The 25,660-nt window shown below is 37.6% G+C and overlaps 1 protein-coding gene and 1 pseudogene across 1 annotated transcript in view; one reads left to right on the top strand and one right to left on the bottom strand.

Moving 5' to 3' along the window:
* Positions 1-5,033, top strand: part of MSR1 (macrophage scavenger receptor 1) — a 78,596-nt gene extending 73,563 nt beyond the window's left edge. The window contains exon 10 of the mRNA XM_035699955.2: positions 3,093-5,033. Within this exon, the coding sequence (XP_035555848.1) occupies positions 3,093-3,226 (134 nt within the window). The 3' untranslated portion in view covers positions 3,227-5,033. The remainder of the gene's footprint in view (positions 1-3,092) is intronic.
* Positions 1-15,028, bottom strand: part of LOC112676515 (annexin A2-like) — a 33,014-nt pseudogene extending 17,986 nt beyond the window's left edge.
* Between the last annotated feature and the right edge of the window lie 10,632 nt (positions 15,029-25,660).

Raw genomic sequence — 25,660 nt, 5'->3', positions numbered from 1 at the left:
GACATGGGGTAGGAATGCTGGCTTCATCCTGTATCAGCTACATGACCTTGGGCCGAGTTACTTTTTCTTTCTGATTTTTCCTTTCCTCAACAGTAAAATGGCGCTACAAAAGCACTTAACTTTGTAAGTTATTTGACGATTCAATGAGATAACAGATCAAAAGTACTTCCAATGTTTTCAGCCATATCGTAAATTCTTCAAAGAGTGGGCTTAAATGCTCATATTACTACAGCTTTGGTATTCTAACACTCATGAATCCCTTTACTGCTGTTTCTAAAACTTTGTGTTCACATATCAGCACATTAATTGACTACATAATATCTATCTTCTGCTGTCCCTGTGGAGGTGCCCCTGCTGGTGCAACAGCCACCAGGAGGATTCTCACTCTTAATTCTATTTTCCTGGATTGTAAAACTTCTGCACTGCTGAGATCTAAATCCGATGACTTGATCTACAAAATGAGTGAAAGCATCACAATATCCTGGTTTAGAGGCCAGAGAGCCATGCCGCTCTTGTGCTCCCATTATGACAGAGCCACTCTTTGACCAAGAGTTTTATTTATGTTTATTTATACAGTTTATACATGTCTATATACCTTATAAGCACAATTTATAAATGTACTGTTTTGGCTCTCTTCTACATTAACATGGGAGGAGCTTCACTATTTGTGCAATTGTGATTATTTGCCTATGCCTATGTTTCTGAGTCACCTTTGGGGGTTTCCAAAAAGTTTATATAGACTTTATATATTTAAAAAGGAAACACACATGCACAAATATATGCACATGTACAAACAAACACAAAAGAGACTGAACTATACCTAGTAAAAGCAACTTGGGAACAAAGAAAAAGTACTCCTGGTAAGGTTTCTGATTTTGAGATTATATTCCCCTAATCTCTTCTATTTTATCTGCCTTAAAATTTCAGGACAAAAAGCGCTCAATACTGTTACAAACATTTAAAAAAAGACTTGAAAAAAATAAAAATAAAAACATGTAAAAATAAATAAATAAATAAATAAATAAATAAATAAATAAATAAATAAATAAATAAATACTTGAGCTCTCCAGGTTGCTACTTTTATAAATGATCAGCACAGGAAAGCCTTTCTTTTCTAAGAGAAACATTGGACACAAATGATTTAATTACTGTTATATGAAATGAACAATACAAAGTTCCTAATTACCTTGGTAATGTAAACCTAAATATAATTTTGTTCCATATTGGGGATCTTTCTAGTAAAGGCACAAATTATTAAAGATTAAGTGAATGTGCAATTTATTTTAAAGGTGGAAATACAAATTTCCTATCTAAGAGTAAATCAAAACATGAGTCTTCTAAGAAAATCTCTCCATAGACATTCTATTAGCTGTTCTTCTGGTATGGATTTTTTTTCTTTAATCCAACTTCCACCTTTCTGTCAGATACACATTTCTAAAATGTAGTTCTGATGATGTCATTTTTTTTTGGTGACACAATATAAAATTCTGAATATTGTAAAGTCTGGCTTTGGCTTTCTATTCAGCCTTATCGATGACTCCTTCTACCCTCATTACTGTACTTAGTGTTTTAGATGCCAGGATACTATTGTCTATTGTCATACATCAAACCTTTTCATGCTGCCCCCACTCTATGGAATAACTTTATTTTTTTTAATTTATATTTTTATATTTTACTTTTTTTTTATACATGGAAAACCCCTATCCATCTTTTAAGGTTAGGTCAAATGTTATCCACGTAGTGGTTGCAAAATTCCCAGTATTTGTAATTTATTCATATATGCACATATTACTGTATAATTATGCACATTATCAGCCATGTACATAAACTTTTATTTGGCTATTTGAAAAATCAGCAGGAGTAATGTTTTATATTCCATTATAGATGTCTCTTTGAAAAAAAAGTCTTCATCTAACACTGTGTTTCATTGCTACACAAGGTCTGTTTCTGAGCTGAGGTTATTTCTAAATATGTTTTACATAGCTCTGTGACCGAAAGAGAACCTTTCAACATCATATCGATTCAAATTGAAGAAATGTATTATTGATTATGCTGACAGTATTAAGATATTTATTTACCAGCAACCAGTCTTGCTAAGGAGTTTCTTGAAGTTTAGCTGCTAAATCATCAGTTTATTGATGGCATGAAATGTTCTTGAAAACTCATCGAGGAGGTTTGCATGATATATTTTTAACAAAACACAATGCAATCTTCATTTAGAAGTTTTTCTAAGGTTCCATTTCTAAATGTCTTAAGTATAAAAGAAAGGGGAACTTTTATATGTGATACATGCAGAAAATCTTTAGAGAATACCAGAAGAACATTTCCAAGCATTATTTTTAAAATAATCTTTTCTTGGCATGCGTGGATGCCTTTCAAAAAGCACTTGTTTTCGTACTCATTGATAAAATAATATCTTTATCTTGAAAGCGGCAGTTAAGTTTGTGTATTCAGTTGGTTAAATATCTCCCAGATAACCTACTGCTAACAGCAGTTTTCCCTTCTAACGTGTCTCAGGAAGAGCTCAAGAAAAAGAGAGTATTAGCTCTGCCTTTTTGTTGTTGTTGTTTGCCTGGGCCTGCAATTAGTAATCCATGGTCTTCTTTTGGGATAGTTTGTAAGTCATATGCTGATTGTGTTAGTCTTAGTTTAATTAAAAATACAGAATATATTTGGTAAATGCCAAAGCACTGGAAACTAAGAAAAGAACTCCAGTATATCATAACATTTCAGAGAATGCCTCATACAGATGCCCTTAGGCCATCAGTATGATCAGTAAAGCTTATTTCCTTTCCTGTTTCTAAAAATAAAACCAATCTGTTAAAACCAATTCATCTCTTATCTAAGATTTCACTGAGCTATGTATGTACCTTTGTTACAGCTCTTATTATTTTGTATTTTAGTAGTTTACACATTGACAGTTGTCTGGGGCAGAAGATTAATTTTTGAATACTAACAGAAAGTATATAAATTGTATATAGATAATAACCAACATTTTTTGTTAAATTAGCATATAAATTGATGGGTTTGTCCCACTGAAATATAAACCCCAAAACCATACTTACTAATGCACTTACATCTGATTTTTGTAGGTACCGGTCCAATTTGGCTGAATGAAGTATTTTGTTTTGGGAGAGAATCATCTATCGAAGAGTGTAAAATCAGACAGTGGGGTGTGAGAGTCTGTTCACATGCGGAAGATGCTGGAGTCACTTGCACTTTATAATGTATCATATCTTCTTTCATCTTACAAAATCACTGTTGCAAAATGATTTTGTTATTTTGCTCCATTAAAATCAGTTCAGTGAATATTTAAGATATTTAGGAATCCTATTTAAAGAAAGGAATATTTTAAAATCCCTGGATGAACATATTGGACAACTTCATGTTTACTACATGTCTATATTTGAACCATTTCAACTTCTTTAGGTATTTAAATGGGATTTCTAATATAATGACATACATCGAATAGAATAAACTGAAGTTTAAGGCTTCTAGATTACAAATGCCAGTTAATTGAAACACCTTCCAATCACTGACTTCAATTGATCTCTTCACAGAATGACAATTTTTGTCATTTTTGTCTTCTCTGTAATCTATTTAGTTGATTTTAATTTAATTACTTTCTTAATATGAGAAGATTGGGAAGAGCTTTTTTGTGCCAAGTTTGCAAAATCTCTAACCATACACATTTTATGTGGAAACATTTTATCCAGCCATCAAGATCTCTGAATGTGGAATAACTTGGCTGTTAGGTAGCAATGTTCATGATATATTTTGGGCATGATGAAAAACTTAGCAGGAGATTTCACATGGTCAGTAATAACAATGACTGAGAAAAACATGTTTTTATACATGGTCATGTATTAACAGTTTTTGTTTTTACTGAACCACAAGTTAGTTAAAAACAGGGCATATGAGAAAAGGCACAGACCTCCCACCCCCCATCACTCTATGTGTCTTGATAATTGGTAGATCAAAAATGTCATTCTCAACATGGAGCTTAGTTTGATGTGCATTTTAAATTAGGTTGAATAGTTATCATTCTAGGACACTGTGTTTAAAATGTAAATACACTTTAAAATGTAAATTACTCCACTTTAAATAACAGCAGGCAAATGACTTGAGCACAGAAGCTGGTTTCACCTACCTGTCTTCCGAGTCTTTCATGAAATCCATCCACAATTACAACCAGAAAGAGACAGAGAGAGAGATCGATCTGCAGCCCTAAAGGGTCAATGACCCTAAGCTTACCAATAGTCAGCCCATCACCAGGGTAGGTATGTGTATCTTAGAATGTGGAAGGCCACCTGGAACCCAGCGCCTGTACTCTGCTGTCTAGGTACATAAGCAGAAAGACCAGTGATTGCTATTGAAGCCCAACCAAATCTAATCTTGCCCTGAGAAGAATATACATTTCAAGTTTCCTAAGCCCAATCTAGAAGGACATGTGATTAGAAAATAGTACTAGAAAAAAAAAAAGAAAGAAAGAACTAGAATGGAATGGCTCTACTCTTCCTTCTGTAATGGTGATAAGCAAAACCAAGGGCTTATGCATTTTCTTCAGCTCCTGAAGTCTAACTTCACAAATACTAACCAGATAGAAGATTGCCTGCCTCTCACTTACCAAGGCAAAAATGTTCTTTTGAAACTGGAACTATTGGAAATGGCCTGCTGAAAATGCCCTTTATCATGTTACATTCTTCTACTTGTTAACCATGAGTGATTTTTCTCCAGTGTAATTTTGTGCCTAAGAGAATGTGCCCACAATCTAAGCAGACTGTCTCTAAATCCTGGCTCTACACTCAGCTGGTTATTAATTCCTTGTGCTCAATGACACTAAGCATTTCCTTCAGATGGTAAACAAGATAGTGTAAAAAAGAATCCTTTGCATATCAGCCTATATGAGATGTCTGAGGTCAGTGTCTTTGGATTGTGCATGCTGTATTGATGTAGACAATATGGATACTGGGTTTCCACCTATGTATAGACATTTGTGTCTTTAAAACCAATAAAGCCCTTTTTGTAATTGAGATGCTCTACTAAACTCAGTCTGGTCTAGAAAAGAGCTTAACTGTGCCACTATATTTGGGAGCTTTACTTTGGAATGGTGAATTGCATTAACTCCTTCAAGGAGCAGAAATTTGTGATTTGGGACAGGAAGCGAGGGAAGGAAGAAAAAAAGAAAGATCGCCTGGCCAGAATCATTGCATTCTACTTGTCTAATCATCTAGTATCGAAATAAATCCAGTGTATACACACACACACACACACACACACACACACACAAATTAAAGGAAGAAAAAAAGAAAGCAAAGGGAGGTAGAAAATAACATCAGTTGGTATTTGAGAACCACACACATTTCTTCATATTTATCTGAATAATTTCAAATAAAAACTTCAATTTTTTTCCAAAATCATGAGAATGTGGTAGTCTGTACTCAAAATGCTCATTTGAGGCATATACCTACTACAGATCATATGGTAATGCTTGATTAAGAGGAAAATGGAACATTTGCAGCCTCAGTAATATATGTGTGATCAGGATTCCGTGATGCTCATGCCTAAACCAATCACTGGCAAGAGATACAAACTTAGAGTCATCAGATCAGAATAATACGAATTAATCATGTTCCAGAGTTGGAAAAGCTCAAGGGTTCATGAAAGCTCAAGGGCCCATGTTCACTGAATGAAATCAAGGTTCTGGCAGAGAGCAGGAACAAGTGAATGGCTATCAGGTAGACAGTTAACAGTGTTTCCACAGAAAGTACAATTAGGAGATGCTTATGTTGAGATATTGTTTAATACATTGAAATGGAATGTAGGAATTTTAGGAATATGTGTTGACACATATATTACTGAGGCTGCAAATGTTCCATTTCCCTCTTAATCAAGCATCACCATATGATACAGCTTATAAAGGCTGACATTTTTAACTACTTTTTCTGTAGTGAATGTTAGGTAACAGATTTTTAAGTGGTTTTCTTTAATCGAATCAATCTTTTTGTCACATCACACAATGGAACACTATTCCTCTCTGATATCTATTGCCTCTTTCATTTTATAGAGTACTGTATGTTTCAAATTTTACTTCTATCATCTAAACAGGTTGTTTTTACACTTGTAAAATCTCTTAACCAAAGGACTTGATTTAGGTGTAGGCTATTATTTAGAATATTAGTAACAAGAAAAATTAGGGAGCATGACATCAGCAAAATGGTAGAATAGGAGCCTCATGTGCTCATTCCCCATGGAAACATTGAAAACCAAGTATGAACTGTCAGAAGCAACCTTGTCAGGACTCTGGAAAACAGTCAGCATTTTACAGCAAACTAAGCAAATGCTGAGTCAAGAGAAAGGCAACTTCCAAACAGCAGGGAAGTTTTGTCGCATTTTCACTCACCCTGGTCTTAGCCACTCTTGGATTTGGTCTTGAGACAGTGACATCCCAGGTTCCTAGTTTGGGGCCCCGGTCCCCAATTCCAGAGGAAACAGCAAACCTTCTTTGCAAATGCTGCTGTGTGGCCATTGTAACTCCTCTGAAGATTCCCTGAAGGACTGAAGCATTTATCCTGTTGTGTCTAACTCTGAACCCACACTGGAAAAGCCACACGTCTTGCTCAAAAACTCTCCAAACTGAATTAATAACCCTTACATGCTGGGGGCCAAAGGTTACAGATGAAACAGACAACTGGCTGCACAAGGTCTGACAGCGCAAGCTGGGCAGAGTTTCTTTGGATGTTTTTAAAAAGCCATGTATACTGGGGGCTGTAGAAAACTGTGTGCATGCCCAGGGCCAGATATGTGAACATCTGCAAAGACCCAGACAAGTGGCTTCTGTTGTTACTGTTTTTTGTTTGGCTATGGGTGGGGTTTTTTTGGGAAGGGTGGGGCTTGTTTTTGTTTTCTAGTTCCTAGAATTCAAAAACACTAGTGGAACCCAAGCTAAGCAAGAGACTTCAGTGACCACCCGTGACAAGAAACACAGTCTCTGGGAAAGTATTCAGAGAAATAATTAAGCAAATAGGCTACTATAGCCTTCAAGGAACAAACCAGAACAAACCATAAGGAAGGGGGAGAATCTGCCTTTCCGAGTTACCACATGATCCTCAAAGGTCCAGTGTTTCACAACAACCAAAAACCACAAAGCATACAGAAACAGGAAAGTAACTCACTGAAAAGAACAAAATAAATGGACAGAAATGGTCCCTGAGGAAGTCGAGGTGTTGGACATACTCAACAAAGTGAAACAGCTGCATAAATATGATTTTTTTAAAAAGATAAAGAACTAAAGACAATCAAATAAGGCACTAAAATGAGAATATCAATTAAAAAGATAGAAATTACCAAACAAGAAAAAAAGAGCCTAACAGAAATTTTGTATCTAAAATGTACAATTGCCAATGTAAACAATTCACTGGAAGAGTTTAGTGGCAGACAGGAACAAGCAGAAGAAAGAACCAGTGAGTTTAAACATACGACTATTGAACTTATTGAATCTGAGAAGCAGAAAGAAAAAAAAATGAGGAAATATAAAAAGAGCCTAAGGTACTTATTGGACGTCATCCACTGGACCAAACAATGCATTGTGGAATCCTAGAAATATATATACACACACAGAGGAAGGGAGGGAAAGCACCTTTGCTAGGACTACATTTTCCAGAATTCTCTTTCCTACATTGTTCTGGCTTACCATGGACCACACCAGACATTTTATAGGGGAGTTTGGCAGCAGCCACAGCTGAGGTTCAGAAAGTCACTTCAGGGAGAGTAGGGACACTAGTCTATAGGCCCGGCTGGCTCACCAGCTTTGCAGGACCTGTGGCTCTTAGGGTTCCCCTGGAGCCTCCTTTAGTCCTCTCGCTCCTGAGCCAGGCATGTGTGGAGCTCCATGGGGAACTCGTCCCCTTCTGTGGCAGGCCACCTGGACCATCAAGTTGAAGGCAGTAAGGACTAAATGCAGGTTCCAGCTCACCTATGAGGGGTTTGATTTGCCGGAGTTCTCCTCCATTTGTCAGTATCAGAAAATACTGATATTTTCGGACTTCCCTGCTGAAGTGCTGACCCAGCTGATTTCAGATGGCACAGCACCAAGCCCTGGAACAGCAGACATGCATAGACGACTCCTGCGTGCATAGACCCCAATCCACTGTTGCCTAAGGTCAAATCTCTTGCAGGAAGAAAAGGAAGAGTACATGCTCTGGATTTGGAGACAGGGGCCTTGGGCAGAAAAATAGACAGAAGGAAAAGGGTATTTAATCATTGCGATAGTGGGCTGGATATTTAGAGTCTCTTGCATTTTACAAAGCATACAAGTAAAAACTGCAATTGCGTTTAATTGCTTTGGCTGCTGAACTGTGCTTTTTGAAGGCAGTGTTCTCTGCAACTAAAACACACAGACCCAGTTTTTAACAGTTACATACAGCATCAAGCTTTTGTGCTGGAGGTTTTTCTACAAAAATGTGAACTACACCAAGAATTTTAAAAAGGGGATTTACTCTATTACCTTAATAACTCTGAAATTGAATGTAACCCTTAAAGCTCTTTGGGGTTCCCTGAATGAAAACTTTAGAATTCCATGCCTAGAGTAATTTTAGAGTAGGGAGAAAAACAAGACTGAAATGCATTTGCTAATCATCCATTATGAACCTCCCTGGGGCCAAATAAGTTCACTGAAACCTGTAAAACATTGCAGTTTTTTTGTTTTTTTTTTTTTTCAGAAAATGGCTTTGATGGTTCATGCTTGCAACACTACCCTAAAAAAGACTGATAAAATCACTGACATAAATTGTTCATTATATTTCTTTTGTCAAAGTGCATAGAATTGTCCCATTCTAAGGATTCTATGGCAGATAAATTGAAAACAGCTACTATTCTGAATAAGCACCTGTTAGGGAATCAGGGCTGCTATCTCTTAGAGAACTAATATGTCTTATATCCAAGTCAGCTGCCAGAATGATTGGGGTATAAAAAAGATAACCTGAGAGTGTTTAGAACAAAAAAAAAAAATAAAAGAGGGAAAGAGGGCATCCAGGTGGCCTAGTTGGTTAAGCGTCTGCCTTTGGTTCAGGTCATGTCAGGATCCTGGGATGGAGTTTCATGTTGGGTTCTTTGCTCAGCAGGGAGTCTGCTTATCTCTCTCTCAAATAAATACAGTCTTAAAAAAGAAAAAAAGGAAAAGGGAAAGAAGGAAGGCAGGGAGGAAGGAGAGAGAGATCCAAGTAACAACAAATGTGTTAATCATCTCTTCATTCTATGCTGAAAAATTTGAATGAGGAGGTAGGTCTGTTTGTGATATTTTTAAACATCTTAAGCTAAAGAAATGAAGTAACAAATGAGTTGGGGGGAAAAAAGGGTTGTGGAACTGTAGTAGTAGACAATTATTTTTATCTTAGCACTCAAGTGCTAAATTGAATTCCTACTCAAAAACAGTTTCATTCCACATTGCTGTAGTGAGGGAATCAAACTTAAAGGAACAAATTTATCACAAAAACTTCCTACCAGTGACTGTATATGAAAATTATATTTGGAGATGTCCACCCATAAATTTGACTTCTGTAGAGACACAAGAAAAGCATTTCTTCTTGTTTTTCATTTTAAAATAGAATTACAGTGCACCCTGAGTAGCTCCGTGGTAGAGTGTCTGCCTTTGGCTCAGGTTGTGATCCCAGAGTCCTGGGATCGAGTCTCACATCGGGCTCCCTGAGCAGAGCCTGCGCCCTCTGCCTGAGTCTCTGCCTCTGTGTCTCATAAATAAAATCTTTAAAAAATAGAACTACAGTATTTTCTGATACTGAGAAAGATTGTATCACATTAAGATAAAGCACGAAGGCATAACATGCTCTGTGGCTTCTGTGCTTCTCGTAGAGACGAACTTCAACAATTCTGATTTGCCAAGTGCCTTCTGCGCCAACAATGAGAGCTGTGTGATCTCAGGGAAAAGGCTGATATTTAGCAGGAAACTGGGGGATGTGGTGAGCCTAGGGGGCAGGAGGGCAGGACCTCTATTTCTGTCCTGGCTCTACCTTGTGCTGGCAGCACATTCTGTAGGAAAGTCATTTAGCCTCTAATCCTCACACCCTAGCACAGGAAGTATGAATGGTTCCGTGTGACTTTGCTCACTCAGGGTGTGCTTGTGAGGACCAGATGTGAACGTGAATTACTGACCAGTCAGGAGTGCCTCATTTTCAGGCAGTCCTCCTATTTACTAGCCTTCCCACCTTCGACATTTAAAACATGGATTACTTTGAAGTTGGTTTTGTTTCCTAGACTGTTTCCTTTTCATTATGATGTGACTGAGACCCCTCCCCCAACACACACATCATGGCTTCATTAATTTAATGAATGATAATGTCCTGTAAATAGAGAGTTCACTATGTATCTAGAACTTTTCATTTACTCAGATCTTTGGGAAGGAAGAAATGCTGTGGGAATCAGCTGGGTCTAATTTAGTGAAGGCATTATCTCAAACTGAAAAACACGTCAAACAACAAGGGGATGTTGCCAAGGCCCCTCCCCTGGTGGGGGGAATCCACTTGGCTTGCCCCGTGGAGACACTCCATTCTTGATGTCCATAAGAGCCCTGAGAATGGAATATTACTCAGCCATTAGAAACGACAAATACCCACCATTTGCTTTGATGTGGATGGAACTGGAGGGTGTTATGCTGAATGAAATAAGTCAATTGGAAAAGGACAAATATTATATGGTCTCATTCATTTGGTGAATATAAAAATTAGTGAAGGGGAATAAAGGGAAAGGAGAGAGGATGAGTGAAAATATCAGTGAGGGTGAGAAAACATGAGAGACTCCTAACTCTTGGAAACGAACAAGGGGTAGTGGAAGGAGAGATGGGCCGGGGTTGGGGTGACTGGGTGATGGGCACTGAGGGGGGCACTTGGTGGGATGAGCAGTGGGTGTTATGCTAAATATTGACAAATTGAAGTCCAATAAAACAAATTAAAAGAGGAAAGAAAGAGGAATATTCAGAGACTGATCCTGAGCGAAGCCCTAGCAGAAATCCCAGATCAAGAAGCATTGGCCAAAACACTCCCAGATGAATCTGCTTCCTCTGTCTTCCAAAGTTTTAAGCCCTTTCCTGAGCCCTCCTTCTCTCTCTTTACATAGTTCTTTTCCTCTCTCACTCCAGAAAAAGCTTGGGATTTAATTTAAAAGCTGTTGGACTGAAACTGGCTAGTCCTCAAGAATGCCTGCCCAAGGTCTTAATCCAAACCACTTCCTCACTGTCGCTTGGCCAGCACCTGACACAGCCCATGCTCACCCCGGGCAGGCTGTGCAAACATGTAGAGGAGGAGTACACCAGAGTGGAAGAGAAGAAACTAGAGCCCTTCGTAGGAAGTGGTTATGATCTGAAGAAGAAAATTGTTTCTTACCACAGAGGAGATTTTATTAGCAGGGGCACAAAAGGATAAAGCTTGGCGAACCTGAGTAGAACATGAAGAGCTGAAAACACACAAACCAATTGCTCCAAGAGCAAAAACTCCAACTCAGGAGATTTTAATTGCATTTAAGGGCCATCTGGGAACCACTGGAAAGCCGTGGAAAGGGAAGTAATATCTAACGATGATCGTGGCTAGAAGAAAAGCTGGATATCTGCAGGCTGGAGGGGCTGGTGGTGCATAATACTCGGCATCTGTTTAGCTTGATTATGGGTTTATTTAAGCTAAAACTGATCATCTGCTCACGCTCCACAGATTTAGAGCAGGTCACTACATCTGGATTGGTGCCTCCCAATGCCCCCGTTGATGAATTAGCATGAAATTAAGCCAGCCAATGACCCCTTTCTATGCTTATCATTTTTTCATCTTTAAAACAACACATTTACACTTCGACTCCTTCAGTGTCACTGTTGTGATAAAATCAATCTGGTGGGCTGTGCAGCTTCCACAGATTTTCCTAACATTTCAATTAGCATTATTGCTGTCCAGGAAGAGAAGGTGAGAAGCAGAGAAAACTTGTCTCTTTCATACTTAAGGAATAAGTCTAGCTTGGCATAATTCAGAGTATAGAATTACGTGTGTAGGATAAATTTTTAATATATGATAATGTAAGTTTCTTAGTGGTTCTGATTAATCACTGTGGCATAATGAGCTTGCTTTATTGTATAATTCATGTTATGACATTACCAGGTGCTGGGCTCGTTAGTAATAAAGACAGTGCTTTAATTTCCATATTTTTCTTAAAAGGCTTAAAAGCAAGGCCCACTTTGGCCTATTAAAGGCACAGTTTTGTGTGGAAAGTTTTAGGGAAAGAAGTTTTGGCACAGACCACAAAGGCTGATTCTTCTCTCACTTACCACTACCTTTGTTTAGGTCTCCTGGTCAGTTGTGAGTTTAGGGCTGGTTCCACCAGATAAGGGTTTAAACCCCATAAATATCAATCCATGGACATCAATTGTCCCACCTCTACACATGCAGGTAATGAAAGTACTTAGGGACTTCTGGTTAAAATCCATAAAACAATGAGCACCTGAGGGTAATTTTAAAGATTGGTATTATGTAAGAAATCATTTAGAAAGAAGAGTTTCTTGACGTTAAAATGCTGAAGGGAACTTCATTAAAACCTTTAACAAGGCTGATGGACAGAGTCCTTACATCTACTTTAACTCGGGTGTTGAAATTCTGGCTTCCCAGCTCTAGAGTCTTAAATACATGTTTAGGATATAAAAGTATGTAGTAGGATGCTAATTTAAGGAATTTGTCATTTTGAAGGATTATAAATGTGTTTTCATGATCAGAAGTTCTTTATGATCCAGATACAGGCTTTCATGCCAGATCCATATTGAACTACAAAGTAGGAAGATAAGGCTTATAGAGAATTTCTGTTTCCTCTGCTGTTCTTGGAACTGGAAAGTCTTAAAACTAAATGCTTTAAATTTACATTGAATGGATTGACTTCCTTCTCCACCAGCAGAGGGAGACCTATGTCTATCCCTCCCAATTTCCCCAAGAATTTTACTGGCTGTGCGATCAGAATAAGGCTTTCCCTGTTCAACTCAGGGTTTCCATTCCTGCTTTCTCTAAGTTCATTAAACTTAGGATTCATCTTAGTGTTCCAAGAATACATTTCCTTTCCTTTATTGCCTCATTATGGACACTATTTGAATTCTATCGTGCCCAAAGTATCACAGAGGGTCTGAGATTTCAAACAGGTAAGATCCCCGATAAAAACAACTGAGACCCAAATAATAAGCATCCCTGTTGTTGAAATCCCCTACCATTGGGAATGTCTCTGTGGTTGACCTTACTTCTCTTTTGCCTCTCAAATACCTCTTAACGTTTTCCTCTCAGGCTCTAACATAGTGCCCGATGCCTGTTAATCGTTTGTGCATCACAGATCATTTTATTTCACTTTTCTTTCGCTATGCCCCTAACCAGAGCCTGACTTTTCTTTGAATCCATTGACAAACATTGACCAAATAGAGTTACTCTGAGAGGATCTATTATGAGCTGCTAATCTTATAGTTCAGCTTCGAAGAGAGAACATCACTGAACCTTAAGAACTCAAAACAGGCAAGCATTTATCTGGGTTCCATGAGGAAAACAAAAATGAGTAAAATCTGTTAAACAGGAGGTGGCCAGGAAGAACCACCATGGCTATAGATGTAGGAGTTCATTATTTATAATCTGCAGACTTTAGCAAATAGATAGGCTTTGTTGCTTAATGACTCAGTCTGGGTAGTTGTTGAAATAAGGCTGAACACATGTTAGAAAGCCAATCTCCATCAAGCAGATGTGATACCAAATTGTGAGGCCATAATACTGGTACGAAGGCTTCCCAGGATCTTGCTGGGAGTGTGTGATCCCAGTGAGTCTGTGCCAGCAATATCCGTTTCAACTTGTGGGGGCCTCTGGTCCAGTAAACCTGAATGTATAGATGCTTATATCAACCTCCTATAGCCTGATCTCTGGTATTGGAACTTATTATTTGGATCCCAATGGAATATCCCTCCTCTTTGTCCTAGTCAGCATTCAAAAAGAAACAGAGCTCTTAACCCACCCCTTCACTCTCATGCACCAAACTCCTTGATCCTCTGGTATCTCTCCAGCTATCATTTGAAAGTAGTTCAACTCTTTTATCACTTTATTCTACTGGCAATGTAATACATAATATTACAGTCCAGTGCTTCTGAACAATGCCCCATTTACAAGATAATGTGAATAACTACTAGTTCAAGCACAGAACTGTTAATAGACCATAAAAAGGTATTTGTTCATATAAAGTATCACTCATTTGCTTTCCTATCATACCCTTTATCTAAGCACTGCACTAATGTGTCTATGCGGTAATAATTTCATTTTTGAACTTTAAGATAAGTCTTTAAATGACTCAAGCATCTGTGTAGCTGAGGAAGCATAACCTTTCCTAAGTGTTGGTGCCAGGCCATATTAACTGGGCTCTCTGAACACTTGGTGAATTCTCAGCACATTTTAACAAGTTAAAGCTAATGGAAAACAATTTACAACTTAAATAGGAGACAGCTATAAATAAATATAACAACTTGGTTATAAAACTTTTTCTCTAGCTGAACGTTCTCTCAAATAATAATGGTGACATCTCAGAATCGATAGCTTTCATAGAATGGAAATGGATAGAAGAAACTGGAAATAAATAGAAATATAAAAGAGAGAAAATCGTTGATTTCCCAGCATTCGCAGTTTCCAAGGATTTATCAGGAAGACAGAGTAGCAAGAGGAGGTGAAGGATAACATCCCCATTCCAGCCAGGGCAGAAGGAGACCTAAGGTAGGCCTGGCTGCTGAGTAAGCTTTGTCAAGGTTCAGTCCCACGCTTTGCACTTAGCTATCTGAAATGGTGCAATAGATGGCCCAGCCTGCAGAGGGAACACAGAAATGGGAAACGTAAGTGCATACCATGGTAGGCGAAAAGGCAAAATAGAAGGAACACAGCATCCAAAATACGGGAAACCTGGCTTCAAATCCTGACTGCTCATGAGTTTGCAACTCCTGTAGCCTTAGGCAAATCATTTGACCTTCCTTACTCACTGGTCTTCTCTTTCATTACTATGATGTCATAATAATTATCGAGAACCATGGTAATCTTCTACCTCACTGGACAGTTCACTGTTATGCACTGTAGCTTGGCTCAGTGTTTGGAAGAGCAGACCAGTTGTTGGCATATTTGGTCATAAATAATAGAATTGAGGTTTCCAGACCAAAGGTGAAGCAGGGAGAGGCATAGCAAGAGAACAGGGCCTATTAAAACTCAAACTGATATTAACAATGGAATGAAACCAATGATTCTGGGCCACCTTGGAGCCTGCAAAGCTGGGGCAGAACCCAAGTGGGATGAGCTAGATCACACCAAGTGTGGTGAGCAGTTGGGGTCATAGCATTCAGCCTTGGGACATGATGAGCCTCTGAGCTCTGCAGTGAGAATTGTAAGCACAGTATCCCACAGGAGCCAAAGAGCTGGCACTGCTGCTTTGTCCCAGCCTAACCTGACCATGGCAATGATTACATTCTAAGATTTTCTATTCTTCTGCCTGTTTGTTCCAGAATAGCTTGTGTCAAGGTGAGATTGGTATTCAAACTAAAAGCTGTTTTATCAGCAAAAATAGGAGATTACTCACTCTTGACTTCCCTTATAGATTTATGAATAAATTCCTCTAATATTTCTCTACCGAGCCCTTAGAAAATGGTCTTCATTACTTAGGGGTCTGCTGCTAGGCAGTTTCTCCTGGGTTATGTCTCCTGCAATAGTTTATTGTCTAGACAGCTAAGTATTGCCCAAGTGCCATCTCCAGAATCTGAGATGTGGTCCATAGGATCTATCTCACTGTGATAACATCCAAAAACAGAGGCTGATATATTGCAAAGCCAAGACCAGTACTAAAACTAGATTTTCAATTCCAGGTTTTTGGTTTTTTTTTTTTCAAAGATTTATTTTTAAAGATGTATTTATTTAATTTTTAAAATAAATTCATTTTTTATTGGTGTTCAATTTGCCAACATATAGAATAACACACCCAGTGCTCATCCCATCAAGTGCCCCCCTCAGTGCCCGTCACCCAGTCACCCCAACCCCCACCCACCTCCCCTTCCACCATCCCTAGTTTGTTTCCCAGAGTTAGGAGTCTCTAATGTTCTGTCTCCTTTCTGATATTTCCCACTCATTTTTTCTCCATTCCCCATGATCCCTTTCACTATTTTTTATATTCCCCAAATGAATGAGACCATATAATGTTTGTTCTTCTCCGATTGACTTATTTCACTCAGCATAATACCCTCCAGTTCCAACCACCTCGAAGCAAATGGTGGGTATTTGTCGTTTCTAATGGCTGAGTAATATTCCATTGTACACATAAACCACATCTTCTTTATCCATTTATCTTCCAATGGACACTGAGGCTCCTTCCACAGTCTGGCTATTGTGGACATTGCTGCTATAAACATCGGGGTGCAGGTGTCCCGGTGTTTCATTGCATTTGTATCTTTGGGGTAAATCCCCAGCAGTGCAATTCCAGGTTTACACAACCAAGACTGTATGCCATTCCTGACCTCAGAGGCTATGTGACTCTACTCCACTTTTTCCTTCGTTTCTTTCTGAGGTAGGACACAGGAATCCTGTTATTTGCCCTTTATTTCCCCACAACCTAAATCTTAGGTGAGTGACAGTGGTGGAAGACCAGAAGTGTGCTTCTGCTTTGAGACCTAACCTAGCATGGTTATCACTGTCACTCTCTGCTGCTTTTCACAACTTTTAGGTAGAGAGTAGCATGAATTAGGCAAGTACGCAAAAACATATGTTGGTCCCTATGTTTAACTTCTCTACCCCAATAGCAATCAAAAGTACAATTTCTTAAACCTTATTTATGAAAAATCCCAAAAATCTGATAACTGCAGAATAAAATTACAAAACCCTTTGAAAGGCATTGTTTTTGTTTTTGTTTTTTGTTTGTTTTTGGGTACTCCAAGAGGCAGACATCAAAATACACTTCCAGTGAAATAGATTGAGGGAATGTCTAAGGGGTAAAGGGGAAAGAAAGTTGAAGAGTGTAGACTATGACACAGGGCTGATACCTATGGAGAGAAAGTAAAAGGAATGGGGAGCAGGAGTTGGGTAGGAATAATCTTGGACTGCAAAGTAGTTCTAAGAAAATTTCTTCCAGGCCAATGGGGAGTCCCTGAGCCAGAGTTTCCTGTCAGAGGAGACCTGAATTAAGCAGGAATAGCCTGCCTTAGGACCCCACTGTGCTCAATAATCAGCTAGGAGCAACCTGCGCAAGTGCAACATCACCTTCCTAACTGTAGTGATAGATTCAGAGGGGTAGCAACCAGGGCCTTCATCAATCAAGTATGTCATCAAGTATGTCATCTACAGTATGAGATTGAGAAGTGCATGTTCATGGTCACTACAACATATAGTCACAAGAAAAATAGCAAGAGATTTCATCATCATGAATAGAGGGATTGGATTTCATAAAACGAAACTAAAAACCCTCTGTTTTACCCGAACAAATCTAGGATCACTAATTCCAATTAAAATGGTTACAGGATTTTAGAATCTGTTATTGGCTTTTGTTCTTGTTTTTGTAAAACTTCAGCTGACTCCAGAACTATATAGAAGGGAAAAAGAAAAAGAGAAGACACCCTTAAAAAAGAAAGAATGGAAAAAAAAAAAAGAAAAAGAAAGAATGGGTGGGAAAACTTGCTTCTCCAAATATGAAAGTATCCTAGCACTATACTAATGACAAAAGGTAGTAACAGTTCTGGAATAGACAAATAGAAAAGTGGAATAGAATTTAGAGCCTGGAGTAGAGAAGCACATACATGGAAGCTTGATATAATAGAAAGTTGTAAAAGATGTTCTTATTCTGAGAAAAGTAGTCTTCAGTATATGAGGACCAAAACTGAAATCACTTCCTGATTTTACCAAACATAAAAAATAATTCCTAGTCAATTAAAGATGGAAATGTTTAAGCCAATCTGTAAAAGGAGAAGAAAAAATAATGCAGAGGGATATCTTTATAACTTCCTTATAGTAAATAATTCTTGAATGGGACAAAAAATATAAATTATAATGAAAAGATTGATAAATTTTACTGCACTAAAATATTTATAGGAATCTAAATATGTAAAAGACAAGCCAAAAGCTTGAATGCATATGATAAGACAATAATCAGTTTCCATAAAACTACAGAGCATGTAAAATCAATATAGAGGAAAGCAAATGACTCAGTAGGAAAATAGACAAAAGATATGACAGGGAGCAAACCAAGTGGTAACTAAGAAAGCAAACTAAATCACAATAAAATATCACTTTGGGGAAAATTTTAAAAGTCTAACAGTTGCAAAGGTGGAGAAAAGAGAATTCTCATAAGTTTCCAATGAAAATTTAACTTATAATGATCAATTTGAGCAAATTTTCATTATCTAATTTTTAAAATGCACATGCCTTTTAACCATCTATCGTACTTATAAGTTTTAATCTTTTAGAGAATGGCATCATAGAATTGTTCATAGTAGCAGTGGAAAAAATCAACTGACAAAGTTTTAAATTTCTTAAAACTTTTTAAAAAGTTGTGAGAATTTAGACAGAATTGCATCATGCTGAGTTAAACGATACTCTCCTGCCCTACAGTTAAATAAAAGAGAGCTACGTTAACAGCCCTGTTAAATGATATTGAGAACAAGCAAAGTAAGTTAGACTGCCCTGAGAAATATTTGGTACTGGAAATAAGCCTGTGAATCATCTGAAGTAATCTGCTTTTAAAATTTAGGATTCTTTAATTTCAACACTATCAGACTCATGAGGGTTCTCTTTAAGACCCTAACTCTGTGCCCCCAAGGTCAAAGACATAATGTTAAACCCTGTCCAGTCTCAAACTTTTCTGCCTTTCAAGACCTTCCCTAAAATCAGCCAGCCCATTTCCTAAAACTATAAATATCCTTTTTGCTTTCCCTTCTGAAACATTTTTAATATGGCATCAATCTTGTGTTCTCTACTGAAGTAAGTCCAATAAACTTTACTTGATCATCAAATTTTTGGGGTGGTCTTTGGGGGCAATCAACAGTAGTATATTCAAATGAATATACTATAAAGAAATTGTTTAATATAGTATAAAGAAATTGTTTAGAGTCGTATGTACCAATATGAATAAATGTCACATAGTATTGACTTAAAAATAATAGCAATAAAACAGAAGTTGCTATAAATAGTTTAGTTCCATACATATAAAATTTAAATAAATGCAGATCAAAAGTACAATTTATTTAAAGATACATAAAATGTGATCAAAGTTGAGCAAGCACAGACTATACACCAAATTGAGGATTTGGAGACTGGGGAATGAGAGAGCTGGGATTGCAGTCAGGAAACATACAGGAAGTTGTCATGTTTTAACTCCCTAGATAGGTAGTGGCCTCCTAGCTGTTCATCACACTCTTATTTAAGCCTCTTTTGCAATTTTAATTATTTCATAAATAAAGGAAAAAAGTATTGTTGGGGTATGACATTTGGAGGTGATTCTAGAAAGAGGGAATGATAATATAAATGCAGTAGAGTGTTCAAAAATAAAAAGTAACCCCCCCCCCCCAAAAAAAAAAGTACAACCTGTCCTTTGGATTTTAAGATCTAGTAAATTCTTAATATGGTGGCAGTGGTTGGGGCACCAGGGTGGCTCAGTTGGTTAAGCATCTGACTCTTGATTTTTGGCTCAGGTCATAATCTGAGTTGTGAGATGAAGCCCTACTTTGGTCTCCGTGCTGGGTATGGAGCCTGCTTAAGATTCACTCCCTCTCCCTCTGACCCTTCCCTTACACATGCATATTCTCTGTCTCTGTATACTATTTTTAAAAATGGTGACGTTGAAGTGGGAAGGATGGAGAATGAGAAGAGATTAGAAACTGTGGAGGTAGAGACAGGGAATGGCATTAAGAAAATCTGCAACAAAATTCACCCGAGTAAATTTGAAGATCTAACTGGCTTTTTAGATGTTCATGAATTAGGCAGCACCCCATCTAGCAAGTAAGGGGAGTTCCACTGAGCTACAGAAAAAGAAAGGTTTTTAAAGCTGAAAAGGGAGCTGGAAAAAGAACTTATTATCAAAGAACATATTGTTTCAGGTAAGGTTGCCCTCTTAAGAGAAATGGGGGGGGGGGTGGATTATCTCCTGGTGTTGACCAGGAAATTCTATTATGGCCCCTTTCAAGATTGTATTCTTGCAGGGGTGGGAGGAGTGGTTTCAAACTGCAGGTATTTTAGGTATTAAGCCTTGGTTTACTGCGATGGGGCCTGAACACAAGTGACTCCATTTTGGGCCTGTGGTTTTCTTTTTAACAATGTAGACAACTTTTAGAAAAGAGCTATTTTATCCCAACTTTATTCTGTTGTAAGATGGTCTGGGCACAGTTCAAAAGCAAACCTACCATGAAGTGGTTTATCATGTCTGCTTTTTTCTGTGTACACTGCCACACTTTAAACCAACAGACAATGTAATCAGCCCCTCTACTGAGAGGCAGCAAAAGCACAAGTATTTGTAGTCGAGTGTTTTGCATTTTTTAGAGACCATAATTGCTTTGACTACAGGCCACTTTACATAAATGAGAAACAGCAAAAAAAGGTCAACAGGGTGGTTACAGTGAAGTAAATTTACTTAAGAGTTTCCAATTGTTGACTTAGCTGTAGGGGGATAGAGGGCAAAGGAGAGCCAGAGAGGGATAGATCCAGGAATCAGGAAGAGCCAGAGAAAAGCAAGAGAAATAAAATAGTATGAGAAGTGAGGATTAGGAAAAGCCTTCCTCAATTTGCAATTACTGACCCATGAGAGCACGTTTAATACTTCCTTTGCCTTCAATAAATACATTCACAATTAAAAACACATTATCTGCACATAACACATTGTAAAACTATGTGCTCTCTTCTTGAAGCAGCCAAGCTCAAGTATTTAACTAAATGCTTACAAAAATGTTAATCCTGTGGCAACAATGTCTGGAAAGTTCTATATACCAAGTGAAGTCAGAAATAAATTATCACAAACAAAGGCTAAACCACAACCTCATACTAAAATATAAAAGTAGCAAGTAAGAATTCAGTAGTAATAATCAAAGTGAAATATAGCTGTTGATCTGCCCTTACTGGAGTTACTGGGCTTAACAATTAATAATACAGAGGGCCAGTTAAATCTGAATTTCAAATAAAAAACAAATATATTTTTGAAGTGTAAGTATGCTCTATGCAATATTTAGGACATACATTAAAATCATAATTTGTGGATTACATAAACTTCAAATTTAACTGAGCGTTCTGCATTTTATCTGGCAGTCCTGGTTTGTAGATGCTCCCACTGGCTTTCCAACTTGAATTAGACATTTATGTTCTTTCTTTCTCCCCCTTAATTTCATTTCCAATACCCATCATGTTTTTCTGATTTTCCTACACTGTACTTCTTCCTGTGAAGTAACAAACTGAATACGGTTTCATTTCTCCAAGATCTTATATTTTAGACTAATTGCTTTACTCACAACCTTCTTGGAATTATCTAGTCATACTTTATTTGATGTATCTGTAATAAAGTTCATTAGCATGCTAATCCTCCACAAAGTTAATTTTGTTCAGAAGACCTGGTCCTAGATTTTATGTCCTTGAATTGAAGGGGAGGAAAACAGATACTTTTTTCCTCTACCCATCTTAGGTCACTGCCTGTGGCGTTGCAAATTAGAGAAAAAAAAGACAAGTTAACAAAGAGAAAAACAGAAGTTTACTACTGCATGTAGGGCCCAGACAAACAGGAGTACCAGATGATGACTACCTCAAAGGGGTGGTTGGAACCTAGATTTACCTAGCATCTTAACAAAAGAACAGTACATTTGCAGGAAGTCCTAAGACAAAGGTAAAGGATTTTGTTTTCCTAAAGAAAGGAAAATCTGTCATTTCCTGACAGATTTTTGAAAAGTTAATATTTAGAGAAATCAAAGGAATGTAAGGGTTAGTCAAGTTGGTCATGTGGATTCCTCTGATGCCATCTGTGGGCTGATTGGGGTCTAGAGTTGTCTTTGATTAACTTCTGTCCCCCTGAAGGGGGGGGTGCAATTCATAAATTTATGCCCTGCTTTTAAGCAAATATGTAGAGGGCACGAAGTTCTTGGATCTGCTTCATCTGAATTGCCTTCAGTAAAATAATCTTCATGCCAAAGTGACCTTTTCGGGGTAGTATATTCTGTTCCCTTTGAAATTTTGGCCTTTGAGTAAATGCAGTTAGAAAACATTTGCAATTATACCACCATCATTTTCATTAAAGAAGCAAGCAATGTTATCTTAGCAGAAATGAGAAATTTTAAAAATTTTATTTTGAATATGCTCTGGGAAGTAGACATGGTTAAGTATGTTAATAGAGATTAATTTTTCAGAAGTAGCTCATATGAAACTATGTACCAATTTCCATCAATCCCTCTTTGTAAGCTAAGGTACAATAAAACAGTCAAGATACTTAAGGACATTATCACTCCAAATCCAAATAGATTTCATCAATTAACATTATAGTTTAATAATATATATGTAAAAAAGGATAGAAATTATATATTCCAGGGTGATAAATTTATCTTGGTGAATTTTAAATATACATTAAGTTTTTCTTATATGAAGAGGTTTTAATATACTAGATTTTTCTAAAACTAGTTTTGTTACTGTACTCAAGTCTATTTCCTGTGAAATTAACTATTTGTAATTTGGTTTGTGCTGAATATAACCTATGAACATTTTAAGGGTTAAGATGAACAGATTTTATTCCTTTCCAAATAAAGTATATTTCCATAGTATTGATTATATTGAAAACCAATAGCTTCAATCTTCCCAGTAGCATCGGAGGATGAAGCCAAAGGCTTTGCAGTAAAGCTACCATGGGACTAGCCCTAGCTCCATTGATTTCTGCTGGGTGATATTATAAACCTGAATTCTGAATTTTAATTTTCATTTTTATATGTGATCTAATTAAAACTATCTCATAAGGTTGTTGTGAAAGCTAAAAATACTAATGCAAGCTAAGCACTTAGCCAGGCGTCTGGCTCATTCTAAGTGCTCATGGCAGTTCTTATCAGTGGGAAGTCAAAGCTGATTCTGTCCATTTTAAGGCAGCACTGCTGTATTATACGGATGTTCACAATCATTTGGAATTCCTTACACCTTCTGCGTAGAAAAGGAAGTACCTAGCAAAGCAAGATCAGAATGTTCTCAGAAACCTTCCAGTGCTCAATCCCATTCTTCCTTGTCCATTTTGCCATCTTCCTCTGCTACAGCTGCTCAGTACCTTTATATGGTTCCCCATCAGAGGTGTCAGAGGAGGATGGGAATAGAAACTTTTTAAGCAGATATCATTTCTCCAAATCTCCTACCAAAATTAGATCTTCAGACTTACTTTCTTGCAAACCCTACCTCTGTTAGCTTTTATATGAACCGAAGTGTTAGTATCAGATGCAATCTCTTTTACCTTTCCCATGGCGGCAGAGAGTGCTAGCACTTATCTCTCTTCTTCCTGGGAATGCAGTTGCAGAGGGTATGGCCATACTCCCAAGTTCTCATTAAAAAGGAACATGAGAAGAAATGATATACACCATTCACAGGCCTGGTCCACAACATTTTCCCTCTCTTTCCTCTTCCTCCTCCTCCTGATCCTTCATTATCAATCTCAAAGACACCACTAAAGATAACCATATTATAGAAATCAGCCTCTGCCAGCTTGAGTCCTACTGGATGGTAGAGCTACCAACCAACAACATATAAGAAATCCTTATACGGGTGAGAAGTAAACATTGCGTTAAGCCACCAATATTTCTGGGTTTATCTGTTATAGCAACTAGTGAGCATTTCCTTACCCTGTACATGTATTGTTATTTAACATGAGCTTTATTTTTTTAATATTAATTTGAGAGAGAGGGAGAGAGAAAATCTCAAGTAGATTCAGTAGAGTTCAGAGCCAGAAGTGGGGGGTTTGATCTTATAACCCTGAGATCACAACTTGAGCCAAAACCAAGAGTTGGATACTCAACCGACTGAGCCACCTAGGTGCCTCTAATATGAGCTTTAAATTAGCTACCCAGAAGAGACACATAGGAAATTTGAAATAAAAGTAGAATTTTTGAAGTAGGGAATATTTTTAGATCATTTAATTTATGTCTTGTTGATTCTTTAATCCTATATTTGGAAGATACAATCCAGAGTGGTGAAAATTGTACTCCTTTCTCTGTGCCACAGCAATTTAGCTTACCTATCCATCTATATTTTCATTATGACCATGAATATAACATATAATCTCTGGTAAAGGGGGGAGAATCCAGTACATTGTTGGTGGATCGGGCAAGAAATACTGGCTGTCTAGAATGAGAGAGGATAAATTGCTCTCTCCTGTAGCATGTCCTCCTCCCATTAGATTTAGGATGAATGCCTAAATTTGAAAGGAATAGTTTATTAAAATCTTCATAAGCAGAAAAAAATGTGTAAATTAAAACATAGGGTGTCAAATATGATTGCATGTGTAGGGTAAGAAGACACTGACCTAAGCAGGGACATCCTAGGGTGTTCCTTCCAGGATATTTGGCTATATAAATAACTTGGTTAAGAATGTATTAAAAATAAATGGGAGGAAGAATAATTTAGTGATTAACATCAAGAATAATGGGTACAGAAAAAGCACTAACCTACTTACTGTCCAATCAGTACATGTGAAGGCTGTTTTCTAGTGCACTGGCATTTTTTTTTTTCCTGTTTGTGTTCAGAGATCATTTTTTTTTCAAGTCTTCTCAAAAGTTTTCAGTCTAAGGATGCCTGGGTGGCTCAATGACTGAGCATGTGCCTTTGGCTCAGGTCGTGATCCCTGAGTCCTGGGATCAAATTCCACATCAGGGTCCCCACAGGGAGACTGCTTCCCTCTCTCTCTCTCTCTGCTTATGTCTCTGCCTCTCTGTGTGTCTCTCATGAAGAAACAAAATCTCTCTTTAAAAAAAGTTTTCAGTCTACTAATGACCTTGCTGTATCTAAAATGCAATCTCTTTCAATGTTGACCGCACTTCTGCATTTGGCAGCTAACAAGTAGGGAGCGTATATCATACATTACTATAGAGTAAGAATTTAGAATTGCTTATTTCCTAAAGAAGATTAAAAACTAATAGGTAAGTCAAGGTGAATAGAAATAAGTATATGTGAACTCAGATGTGAGGAATACAAAACTAACATGTCTTATAAGAGAGCGAAGTGTCGTGGAAAATTAGAAGAGAAAATAATTATTGGAGGCATTGAAATGAAAATAGGCAAATGGAATCACACTAGAATGGCTTTCTGAAAAAGTTCAATAAGAGTTGGGAGGGGCAAGTTTCCAGGTAGTAGGAAAGTACATAGAATTGACTTAAACGAGCATGATACGTGCAAGGGTTAAGAGCACCAATGATTATTATAGAAAGACACAAGAATACCTTTCAAAACTAGGGAGTAGGAAAGGAAGTGTTCATGGCTAGCTGGGGGACTCAGAGCCTAAAAGTACTTCAGAGTAGAATAATCAGAACATGTAGCCAGAAGAAAAGATGGTCAAAGATGCCCATGTCTTCATTTTCCAGAGCTGCGAATGTTACACTACATGGCAAAGGGGATTTTAAAGTTGCAGATGGAATGAAGATTGCTAATTAGCTGAC

Source organism: Canis lupus, chromosome 16, assembly GCF_003254725.2.
Source record: "Canis lupus dingo isolate Sandy chromosome 16, ASM325472v2, whole genome shotgun sequence".
NCBI lineage: Eukaryota > Metazoa > Chordata > Mammalia > Carnivora > Canidae > Canis > Canis lupus.
Note: the sequence above shows the minus strand (reverse complement) of the source record. Positions and strands in the feature narration are given on the sequence as shown.